The sequence below is a fragment of the Lethenteron reissneri genome, chromosome 2 (assembly GCF_015708825.2).
Source record: "Lethenteron reissneri isolate LAM-NWPU_2019-01 chromosome 2, ASM1570882v1, whole genome shotgun sequence".
In the NCBI taxonomy this organism is placed as follows: Eukaryota; Metazoa; Chordata; class Hyperoartia; order Petromyzontiformes; family Petromyzontidae; genus Lethenteron; species Lethenteron reissneri.
The window spans coordinates 13,705,534-13,717,647 of record NC_083780.1 but is presented as its reverse complement, the minus strand read 5'-3'; the positions used below and the strand labels follow the sequence as shown (position 1 = coordinate 13,717,647).

The 12,114-nt window shown below is 49.0% G+C and overlaps 1 protein-coding gene and 2 non-coding genes across 3 annotated transcripts; 2 read left to right on the top strand and 1 right to left on the bottom strand.

Moving 5' to 3' along the window:
• Positions 1–2,364: 2,364 nt before the first annotated feature.
• Positions 2,365–2,436, top strand: TRNAP-AGG (transfer RNA proline (anticodon AGG)). The gene has a single exon. It is a non-coding gene; the product is annotated as a tRNA-Pro (tRNA).
• A 1,242-nt stretch (positions 2,437–3,678) lies between these two features.
• On the bottom strand, positions 3,679–3,750 carry TRNAP-UGG (transfer RNA proline (anticodon UGG)). Its single transcript has one exon. It is a non-coding gene; the product is annotated as a tRNA-Pro (tRNA).
• Positions 3,751–4,487: 737 nt separating this feature from the next.
• LOC133341339 (COP9 signalosome complex subunit 9) lies at positions 4,488–9,156 on the top strand. Its single transcript, XM_061549884.1, has 3 exons — positions 4,488–4,718; positions 6,897–6,969; positions 8,194–9,156. The coding sequence occupies exons 1-3, from the start codon at positions 4,650–4,652 to the stop codon at positions 8,229–8,231; spliced, it is 180 nt and encodes a 59-aa protein (XP_061405868.1). The 5' UTR covers positions 4,488–4,649; the 3' UTR covers positions 8,232–9,156.
• The last annotated feature ends 2,958 nt before the right edge of the window (positions 9,157–12,114 follow it).

Genomic DNA, 12,114 nt, shown 5'->3' with positions numbered 1-12,114 from the left:
GAAGCCAGGGTATGGCTCATCGACTTCGACTGCAAGGGAGTTTCACGACATCTGTGTGTGATCCACCAACCTTGCTGCCTCGACAGCACTGGGTCACAAGCGCGCGATGACCAAGGGTTGGGGCCCCACTTGGCAGCCAGCATGATGTTTTAAGCAGTATATAGGGGTCGTCCATAAATGACGTCACGCGATTTTGGAGGATTTTTGACCCCCCCCCCCTTCGTCACACGGCGTCACAAAAAGTCAGACCACCCCCCTCTCAAATATGACGTCACAAAGCTCTGCCCCCCCCCCCCTCCAAATAAAACATGCTTCAAATCGCTTTAAACTCTTGTCATTGTAGTGCGTATTTCATGTGGCGCTGCACTCTGATGTTGTAGGAGAAAACATTTATAAAAAAATCTTTAAGTAAGTAGAACGTGTTTATATTTATTTGAAGTTGCGCATTTTCATGTGACGTCACATTTCTCACCCCCCCCCCCCCCATCGTCACACATAGTCACAAATGTCTGACCCCCCCCAGGTGCGTGACGTCATTTATGGACGGCCCCATATAAAAAAAGTATTTAAAACGGAGCGCCGCTATAGCGCTAAATGTTTCAGTTTCAGTTCATTTGGTATAACCCTGTGAGCCATTCGGCTCTTGAATCGGGTGCAACCGCAACAAGCAAAAACATGAACAAGAAAACATCTTAAAGAGACTATGTGACTATGTGCAAACAGAAAAATCCAGGAAAAAATTGCAAAGTCTTCCAGAAAAAGCAACAAAAAATTGTTCAAGACCGTGGGCGTAATGCTGTGAGTCGGCAAGAGGAGCCGAGATATATGGACTGGGTGCCGCCGTGCGAGACAAATCACAATCTTGGAGCCAAACAGATTGTGATACAAACAACTCTTCCCATGGCAGTGACGCCACTGTCATGGTCTTAGTAAAACAAAAGCACGATTCCGTTTGTCTCCATATACAGACAACACGTGACATACATCATACCCGTTTGTCCATCAGCCTCAGGTGTGTCGACCGTGAATAAGGACCAGTACCAGACACGTCGGATATCATATTTAGGGGCCGTCCATAAATGACGTCACGCACCTAGGGGGGGTGATCAGACATTTGTGACGATGTGTGACGAGGGGAGGGGGGGGGTTTGAGAAATGTGACGTCACATAAATATAGACAACACGTTCTACTTAATTAAATATACGTTTTTATAAATGTTTTCTCCGACAACATCAGAGTGCAGCTCCACATTAAATACGCACTAAAATGACAATAGTTTAAAGCGATTTGAAGCATGTTTTATTTTTGGGGGGGAGGGGCAGAGCTTTGTGACGTCATATTTGAGGGGGGGGGGTCTGACGTCTTGTGACGAAGGGTGGGGGGGTCAAAATCGTCCAAAATCGCGTGACGTCATTTATGGACGGCCCCTTAACATTTCAAGGCCACTCAGTGCAATTGAAAAATGTGTTGAGCAATTGTTTTAGAAACGTGCTTTTAGAGTACAGTAAGTATAACATTTGGCCGCTTTACATGTCCACATGATGAGCCACTTCGTTGAGTTGTATCATTGGTGATTGCCAGGTCGCTTCTGAAAAAGTAATATTTAAAACAAATTTTTTTAAAACACGCTTTCATGAAATGTACTAGTAATGGAAGAACTCCACGACTCCAGGAAGTGGCCCCGAAGCTTGCTATAACGTAAGGGTCCGTGGCCAATTACAGCCAACGTCAGTTGAACGTGGACAATTAGACCCAAGCCGAAACATAACATATAAAAAATAATGTTTTGAAATATGTTTATTCTCATTTTTTATGATATAACATAGTATTGTCATCAGTTTGACATAAGTATACCAAGTTTGCAGTCGATACCACATTGGGAAGTGGGTTACAATTGAGCTCCAAGATTTGAGGATACGACAACAACAGAGTTAAATAAAAGCGTGTAAATAGGTGCATTTCAAAATGTCACTGTCCTGGTCACAAAAGCAAAGTTTGTGGGGGCAATAACAGCCAATTTCTATACTTTGTAGGCATAAGCAATGAGAAAATAACACTTACTACCCTAGGAACAAAATAAATTTTGTTACACAGTGATGGAGTGGATTATGAACATACATTGCCTTTGTGTGCTGGTCACAAAAGCAAAGTTTATGTGGGTCGAGTATATATTTTGTTGTCTTTTCTTGGATTTTCTGTTCATGTTTTTTGTTTGTTGCGGTTGCACCCGATTCAAAAAGCCGAATGGCCCACAGGGCTGTTACCAAATAAATGAACACTAAAACCGAAATGAAAATAAATATTTAAGTTGTCGAGATTGGGCGCCCTGTTAAGTGGCTGCGTGCCGGTGCGTTGGTATGAGCGGCTCGTTGGTCTAGGGGTATGATTCTCGCTTAGGGTGCGAGAGGTCCCGGGTTCAAATCCCGGACGAGCCCAGCTTTTTATTTTATCTTACCGACCAACTTCAACCGTGTTCCACCCGCAGTGTTCTTTCCACACGTTGCTGTGGTTATATATTTTTATTTTTTGTGCAACCTAAACAACATTAACAACATTGACTTGTGTAGATGCAGCACTGCATTCAAATTGTTAAGATTTTTTGTTGTTGCGGTTGATGGTGGCGGGGGGGGGGCTCTCGCGTGCCGCCACGTGGCCAATGCGCGCCAGTGACTCGCAAAGCGAAGTGACAAAGCAAATCATCCCTCTCGATTTGAAGATTTCGTGATAGCAAGGATTCATATTCTTAGGTTTTTTCGGTAAAGTCACGTAGGTAAAAAAATTAAAATTAATAAAAGTAAAATAAAATTAAAATCATCCCTCGCCGTCGACCACGACCACTCAACTCCACTGCTGGATGACGGCCTCCCTTCCCAGAGCCATCGACGCAACGCGCCAACCTAACACGATGCACCGATGTGTCATTATACTCCATCAAGTCGCCGCACGCCGAGTAGATGTCTCGAGCGGTTACACACAAGGCTGTGTCTTGGCTGTCCCTTACACTAAAACATTTTTAAATGTTATTTTACCAGGTAAGGCGCACGGAGCTGTTTTTCTAGAAGCGAAAGACTCATCATCACGTGGAAATGTAGCGCAGATAAAATACTCTCAACGCGTGTTGTGTCTAAATGTGGAGGGAGAAACCGGAGGGCCGGGAGAAAAATCCACGACATCACGGGGAGAGAGAGAACGTGCACATTCCAAATACACAGCAGCAGCAGGCGTCAGAGTCGGGATCGAACCCCAGGCGAGGTAGTTAATATCGGCGCCTCGAGTTCCCACACGTTACCCCGCCACACGCGGACCTGCCAATGGGACGGACACATTGCGGCTTTACCCATCACTGAGTGGACTGAAGCGGGAGGTGACGGCAAGAACAACAGCAGCAGCACGTGCTCGATGTTTCAATAGCCACGTCGGAAAACGTCAATGCCAACCGGCGACTTTCGGCAGGTTGCCCGAGCATGTTTTATTGATATTCTTAGGTTTTTTCGGTAAAGTCACGTAGGTAAAACATTAAAATTAATGAAAGTAAAATAAAATATTTTATTTTACTTTCATTAATTTACCGAAAAAACCTAAGAATATGAATCCTTGCAGTCACGAAAGCTTCAAATCTAGAATTCATGTTTTATTGATTTATCAATCGGTGATTAAAAAAAATAAAATAAAAATCTGGGCTCGTCCGGGATTTGAACCCGGGACCTCTCGCACCCAAAGCGAGAATCATACCCCTAGACCAACGAGCCGCTCATGCAGGAGCTTGGCATAATTCACCACTTAACCTCACCAAGCAGGGCACCGTGTTCAGATCGCGTTGCTTATAATCGAGTAGTCGAGTCGTAATGCGACGCGGTGATGTGGCATCAACTTTAAATTATTGTTCTCTTTGCTTCGTCCGGTTTTCTCTTGAGCCCGACTCCTCTCTTCGTCATTGGCCTGGAGCGTGACGTCACGCACGAAGAACCAGATGTCCGATGACGTCACAACACGCAGGATGACGTCATCTTCCACCGTCGAGTGCCTGGGAACGTTTGCTGGACGACGTCATCCCGCGTGTCTGTGTTGTCTGTCCGCGTGCCTTGGTGCACCTGGCCTGGCACGTTGCGCCGTGGTGACGTCACCACGACTCAGTTGTTATTGGAGTAGTGGCGCAGTGAGTGGATGATGAGCGCCCTGTTCACGGCTCACGTGATGACGTCATGTCCTCCGCAGGCAACTCGACATCATACATGCGTTTGTAGAATCGATTCGGAAACTTGGATGAATGTTACTAATCGAATCGCCTCTCAGTCTCATACAATAAGAATGGATTGACCCCGAATCGGAGTCGCCTTTTGTCAGCGCGGTGCTAACCACTGCGCCACCGCTCCCCACGGCTCCCCCTTATCGATGTAACCCCCTCTCCACGCCCAGCACACCGCGGGAATCGAACACAGCGCGAGGAATCGACGCGCATAGAGTCGAATCGCACAACGTAATCGATTCCATCGTCAACCAACGCGGTCCTCTCTCGCCAGGCCCCCGAGTGAGGATTGTAGCGATTAAACAACAACAACAAAAACAACAAAAACAACAACATCCTCGTTATCGTCGTCGCTCTTCACCACCGTTGTTGCCGTCGCCCCCGTCGCTCGGCGCCCCCGCGATGAAGCCGTCCGTGGTGGTGGATGAGATGTTCCCGGAGGGCGCGGGGCCCTACGTGGACCTGGACGAGGTGACGAGGCCCCGCCGGAGCCGGGCTCTCTCCACTGCTCGATGGGGCTACGGCCTCGCCGTCGTCATTGTTGTTGTTGTTGTTGTTGTTTTTGAGCTTCGTGTGCACGGCCCCCACGCAGTTCGCCATTCGCGCCCTGTGTCCGTGACGTCGGTGCCGGGCTCGGCTAGTGCGGGGCCTGTAGCATTTGGTGTTATAAAGGGGCCCTGAATAAATAAATAAAACACGCAAATATTAAAACACAAATGTTTAACTTGCTTGGTAAAGTAATTGTATGTTTTCATTCGCTATACAGCCAGATAATACGGCAAATCGCTCACCTTAAACACCCGCTCGTTCGTTCAAGTTAAAGGCGGTGTAGTACTATAGTAATAGAGCAAGTGCAGACTCACTGAACCGGAATTGATAGCTTGAAAGCGTTTCGCGCGGGGCCCTTGAAAGTGCGGGGCCCGTAGCTACATGTGTAGTAGCTGCATGTGTAGTAGCTACTACATGTGTTGTAGCTGCATGTGTAGTAGCTACATGTGTAGTAGCTACTTGTGTAGTAGCTACTTGTGTAGTAGCTGCATGTGTAGTAGCTGCATGTGTAGTAGCTGCACGTGTTGTAGCTGCACGTGTAGTAGCTGCACGTGTAGTAGCTGCACGTGTTGTAGCTGCACGTGTAGTAGCTGCACGTGTAGTAGCTGCTTGTGTAGTAGCTACATGTGTTGTAGCTGCATGTGTAGTAGCTACATGTGTTGTAGCTGCATGTATAGTAGCTACATGTGTTGTAGCTGCATGTGTTGTAGCTGCATGTGTAGTAGCTACTTGTGTAGTAGCTACTTGTGTAGTAGCTGCATGTGTTGTAGCTGCATGTGTAGTAGCTGCATGTGTTGTAGCTGCATGTATAGTAGCTACATGTGTTGTAGCTGCATGTGTTGTAGCTGCATGTGTAGTAGCTGCATGTGTTGTAGCTGCATGTGTAGTAGCTACATGTATAGTAGCTACATGTGTCAATATCTGTATATCTATATCCGGGCAACCGCAAGTTATTTTAATTATTTCATATTCGCGTTGGCTAGGTCATGTAGCCCATATCCATAGCCACCACATGTCCCGAGCACCTGTTTGACCGGATCGAGGGGGCTAAACGTGGCGTGGAACTTGCTAGAGAAGAGATGGAGTGATGCGGTACAAAAGGATGTGGATCTGAGTGGACTTGCCGATGACCTGTACCAGCGGTGTCAAGATCGGCCTCTGTGGAAGAGGCTCGTGAAGGACGCTGCTGGGCAGTCGAAGGCAGTCGCCCTCCAACAACAACAGAGGCAGAGGAGCGACGCTTGCAATAACGAGCGGAGCGCCGTGCGGCCAAAACGCGGCAAGTTGGCACAGTAGGGGGCACAGGTGGTACATCTGCCAGCCATCTCAGTCGGTCAACCCATGGCACTTGGGTCTGTTCCGTGACCTGCCAGGGGGTCTTCGACATTTCTTGTACCCTCAAAGTGCACCTAGCTTGGCAAAGCGCTGTCGTGATGTCGCCACCACTTAGTGGCGACCGGCAGTTTTATCTGTGTGTGTCTATGTGTGTGTCTATGTGTGTGTCTATGTGTGTGTCTATGTGTGTGTCTATGTGTGTGTCTATGTGTGTGTATCTGGGTGGGGAGCGGTATTGTAGTGGTTAGCGCGCTGCTCCACAAACCCGACGCCCCGGGCTCGATTCCTGCTCAAGGTCAACACCAGTGACGATTATCTAAACTGATCCTGGGCCTCCCCTAGGTCGACTCAGCATCTGGTGTTGTGTGTAAACATCGCTACTAGGGAGACGGGCGGCCAGGCGTGGTGCTAGCCACCCACCCTCCCTCGTGTGCCGTGCCGACCTTCATATGTGCTCGCTAACAGCCCGATGATGCTGGATGCAATTACCAGCGAAACGTCGTACTCAAATTGTAAATGTTGTGGCTTCAACACACCGGTGGGCTAAAGCAGTGAACTATTTGTCTTTTGTCAACGTGACACTTTTTTACTGATTGGCCGTGTCGGGTGGTGGAGGGTTACGACACATTTATAAATAACGTGATCTAAACCCAAAAACGTTGATTATGAATAACAGCACTCGTCTCCACAGTCTGTCAAGGCTGTACGGGGGATCTTTGTCTTTGTACGATACAAATCTCCGTGTGTCTCTGTGTGTGAGAGAAGGCAGGAGGCAGCAGTGGGCTGCTCATGGACCTGGCAGCCAATGAGAAGGCGGTTCACAACGACTTCTACAATGGTCAGTGCCCTCTTCAACCGGGCGGTGGTGGTGATGCTTCACGTGGCCTGTGCTCCAGCACTGTGGAGGCAGCGAGAGTTGGTGGCGTGTTATAAGTTGAAATTAGGGGCCATCCATTTAGTACGTACGCAAAAATCTGTCAAAACCTGACCCCTCCCCTCCTCCCTGTACGCACACGGACTTTTTACCCCCCCCCCCCCCCCACCTGCCCGAATCCGATAGAACGGCCGATATTTAATCCACGCAGAAACGATCAAGGATTAATAATATTAACGTGTTTAAGCAAACAGATAGTCCACCGCCGGCTGCATTAAAGAATTAAGTTGTGTACCTTGGTCACTTATTTTGCTGAGCTGCGTGATAGCTCGTAGTCAGGGGGTACGGTGGCATACAAGTGACACCTCTCCCACAGTCCCACTTCTCCCGGCAGTACTTGTTGTCTGACAGCTGGAGACACTGAACTATGGCTCATTTGAAGGCCAAAATAAATTATTATCAAGGCTTCACCCCCCCTCGTTTCCTGCGTACATTGTCAGTAGACCCCCCATACGTAAGCGTACGCATTTGGGTTAACCCCCCCTCCCCCCTCCATGCGTACGTACTAAATGGATGGCCCCTTACAGTCTTATTATTATCTGCACCCTCACCACTCGCCGCACCCGCCTACCACCACACACTCCCCACGCTCTTCACAACCCCACACACTCTCACCACACTCACCACACACTCAACACAAAACTCATCACACACTCAACACAAAACTCACCAAACACTCAACACAAAACTCACCAAACACGACACTCACACTGCACTCTTCTCATCCACACTTGCTGCTCACCACACACTTGCCACACACTCCCCGCATACCACACCAAACACTTGCCACACACAACACTCACTGCGCACTCTTCTCACTCACAGCACGCTCTGTGGCTCGTGCATATGCGACGCTAGAGCCTCGTATCTCTGAGCATGTGCGGCCCACTTGTCAATCCACTGCTGAATGAGGTGCCTGTCTCCCACGCTGTGTCGGTCAGGGGAGCTATTTGACCGCACTTCAGACCAGTCGGTGGCAGGTGGTGAAGTGGGGAGGGGGAAGCCCCGGACTGCTTCGGATATCGCTCACCACTGCCGATAGCTCCACTGTCGCCGAGTTGGTGAGCGCAGTGCGCCTCCCCGCACGCTCCACCCGCTCCGATTGTTTCTCTCTCTTTCTGTCGCCAGATTTCGATGATCTCTTTGACGATGACGACGTCCAGTGAGGAAGCTCCTACCACCCAGGAGCCGCCGGCCAATCGGAACGCGACTTGCACAGCCATGCCACGCCCACTCCCAGCTCGGCTCCACCCCCCAACCTCCCCTGCTGATGATGTCGTGACGCGTGATGTCGGCTTGGAGCGTGGCGTTTCCGCTAAATAAAGATTTCCATAATAGAGGTTTTTTTTTGGGTTAGAGTGCGTAAATACGTGTCGTTAAAACCCGCCATCACCCAACACAGCCAATTAGTAAGGGGTTGTCACTTAAACAGAACGTGCCAATTCAGGCGTCGCCTGATGAAGCTGGTTGTAATTACTGGCGAAACCTCGTACTCAGATTGTTAATGTTGTGGCTTGGCTCTCAAACACACCGGTGTGCTGTACTAGTGACGAATTGGCCACGTTCTGTTTACGCGACAACCCCTTACTAGTTGGCTGTGTCGGGTGGTGGTGGGTTTTAACGACACATTTATATATTTACGCGATCTAACCCAAAAAAACCCTCTTATGGATGATATTGGTCGCGAAAGCCGACGTGTTAAAACTAAATATTTCCACGCGGTACAGAACTCATGCGTGCGCATGATTTTTCTTGTATCCGTACCTTACCCGCTTTTCCTCCCCCCATGTCCCCTGGGTGATCGAGAGTGGACTGCAGATGTCACTTTTTTCCACACTCGGAACTTTGTTCTGTTCCTCTTTACGGGAGGGGGGGGGGTTCTGAACTCGAGGCCCAAGCAGTTCCTCTGTCAATATGAATGTGTTCCGCTCCCCTTGTTCCCGACTAGTGGCTTGTTTGTTCGGAACAGGCATCCCTGGTGTTAACACGCATTTGTTCGTGATTTCATCACCGTTGTGGTTTCCGTTGTGATGATGCGTCAAGTTTCATTGATAACCGTGGCAAACTGTACAAATACAATTCGGATTTGTTGAGCGTGTTAAGTACAACTAATGTTGTGATAAAGATGACCTTGTGTGTGTGCGCAAGCTGGCAGACGAATGGATTGCTGGATGGATAGACCGACGAAGAGATGGATCAGGCTAACAGATGGACAGACGCACAAATTGGATGGGCAGATGTGGTGGTGGGCGACAATAGACGGACGAGAAAGACGCGCGAAGCGACGGGGGACGGCCGATCACACACCGACGGGAGGACAAGACGGCCAGAGAAACGGAGGGGAAGGGGCACGTGGGTTGACAGGACGGACAAAGAGACACGCGCTCCCGTGGCTGGCGATAGGGGGGCTGCCCGCTCCTGCGCTGGGGGGGGGGGGGCAGCCCGCTCCTGCGCTGGGCGGAGGGGGTGGAGGACGCGCACCACTCGCAGAGACCCGATCCCCCGGACTCGAGGCATGGCCTGCTAAGTTTAGCTCCGCACCTGTGTTTGTGGCAACCGCTCCCACAGTTGCCATGCGTGCGGAGAGCGCACGCGCGCACGCACGGGCACACGAGCGCACGCACGGTCACACAAACGCGTGAATTCGCACAGACGCATGCGCACACGCGGCCACGCGCTTGCACACACTCCTAAAGACAAAAGGCAGATCCCCCGAAAAGCCTTTAACGGGCTGTTGAGGCAAGTGCTGTTAGCGAGTAGCACCTACGAAGGCCGACATGGCACACAAGGTGGGGTGGTGACTGGCCAGTCGGCCGGCCGCCTTTGTCTCCCTACTGGCAAGGATTACACACTGCACCAGATACTCATTTGAGGCCGAGTCGACCTAGGGGAAGCCCAGAACCGTTTGAGATAATCGCCACTGGTGTCGGCCGTGAACGGGATTTGAACTCGCTCGCCTGGTTGGCATTGCAGTGTGCTAATCCCTGCACTAATCGCACAAACAATCACACTGTCACGTGCAATTACATGTGCACACCACTCTTACACATGTTTGGTAACTTAAAAATTCAGTACGCGAACGACCCCATCATCATCATTGGGATGTTTGGCCAATACAGTACCATACTCTTTGGTCCTTTCGGTAAAGTCATGTCGGTATAAAATAAAATAAATCACGACGTTTCGGGCGCAACACAAACGTACATCATCAGGTGCTTGTGTTGCGCCCGAAACGTGATTTATTTTCTACCTACGTGACTACCGAAAGAACCAAAGAGTATGGATTCCTGCAGTCACGAAAGCTTCAAATCAAGATTCAATACAGTACCGGTTACATTGCATTATGTTTAGATCTGGGAGGAAACTGTGGAACCCAGAGGAAACCCATGCAGAACAAGGGGGAGAACATTTTTTTAAATTATAAACAATGTGTTCGCAGTATTGTATGTTGAACTTCTTTCACACCGTACATCTGAGTTTCGGGGGAAGGACAACAAACTAAACACAAAAGGCAGTTCGAAAAAAACAAATTGTTTTCAATCTACATTTAAACGTGCAGAGCTCCGGTAGTTTACGAATTTCGCGATCATCATCGACCAAATCGTCTTCCAGTACGCTGGAGTGTTAGCTCCAGTGCGCTATTGCCGCTCGCGAGTTGACTCCTCGCAGTAAGGGAATGGTTCATTCAGGTGGTCAGATGAATTTGGCCGAGTGCACGCGATTGGGTCCCATGGTGAGGGCATTGATATCGTCGGCACCTGTCTGGGTGGAGATGTTATTGAGTCGGCTGTGGCCTTCAGGGGGGAGGGGCGGGGGGTAGAAGGGGCGAGGGGCGGGGTTTCGTGGGTGGATCTGCGAGAAAAGTTTTTGCTGTCACAGTGCCGATGCTGCTGCTGCTGGCCATTGTGAACCACGGGTTTAAGTTAATATTTAGATGCAGCAAGTGAGAGCGCAAAAGACTAGCATGATACTTTTTTTCGGTAAAGTCACGTAGGTGAAAAAATCAACGTAGCATTGTCCCCACCAGAAGAAGGACGCTTGTGTTGCGCCCGAAACGTGATTTAATTTAGTTTTCATTTATTTTTCTTCTTGGTTCTTTCGGTAAAGTCACGTCGAAGGGAAGTAATAAAATAATAAAAATAAAATAGTGTGAATTATATATTATTTTATTATGTTTTATTTTTATTATTTTATTACTTCCCTTCTACGTGACTTTACCGAAAGAACCAAGAAGATGAATCCCTGCAGTCACGAAAGCTTTAAATCGAAATTCATTTATTTTATTTTTTTCACCTGCGTGACTTTACCGGAAAAAAAACCAAAGAGTATGAATCCTTGCAGTCACGAAAGCTTCAAATCTAGACTAGCATGAGTCATTCGCAAACGTGACCTCGGCATTAGTCTTGTCAGTAGGGGACGATGATTATGTACTGTGTTGTCATTTAATAATTTGCGGGTAATTTTTTCATTCGGCAAAGTTTGACCCTGACGCCGGCACACAAGGTCCTCCTCTTGCAAATGACGTCAGGGGGTGTTTCACGTTGACTGTGAAGCAGACGGCGCGTAGTATCGTTGCGGTGATTGCACACCGCAGTGATGACCAGGGCTGATTGCACACCGCAGTGATGACCAGGGCTGATTGCACACCGCAGTGATGACCAGGGCTGATTGCACACCGCAGTGATGACCAGGGCAGCCGCTGGATGCGATCCGCGGACCTCTGGAACAAGCGGCGAACGCGCTCCTGTCAGCCAATGTCACGACCCTTGAAAAGTTAATGGAATTATTTGGCGATGCTGCTGCTGCTGTTGGCAGTGGTGCACACTTTAATACTGCGGCTTTAAAATGAATAAAAAATACAATAGGCGACGTTTTGGGCAATGACCCTTCATAGAACATACAATTTTACTTTTGTATGTGCTAAGAGAACGTCACCTGCAGAGGCGGCACGATGCATTCATGTCGTGCGCATGTGCTTGGTGAATGTTGAATCGTAGGCCCGTGAGAGATGGCCATGGCTTGGATAGCATCCATCCACCAGTGGCTAGA

Excerpts from the sequence above, each read along its gene's own strand:
- LOC133341339 (XM_061549884.1), top strand. The coding sequence starts at position 4,650 with ATGAAGCCGTCCGTGGTGGTGGATGAGATGTTCCCGGAGGGCGCGGGG. Across the intron at positions 4,719-6,896 it reads CCTACGTGGACCTGGACGAG|GCAGGAGGCAGCAGTGGGCT; the intron begins GTGACGAGGCCC and ends GTGTGAGAGAAG. Across the intron at positions 6,970-8,193 it reads TCACAACGACTTCTACAATG|ATTTCGATGATCTCTTTGAC; the intron begins GTCAGTGCCCTC and ends TTCTGTCGCCAG.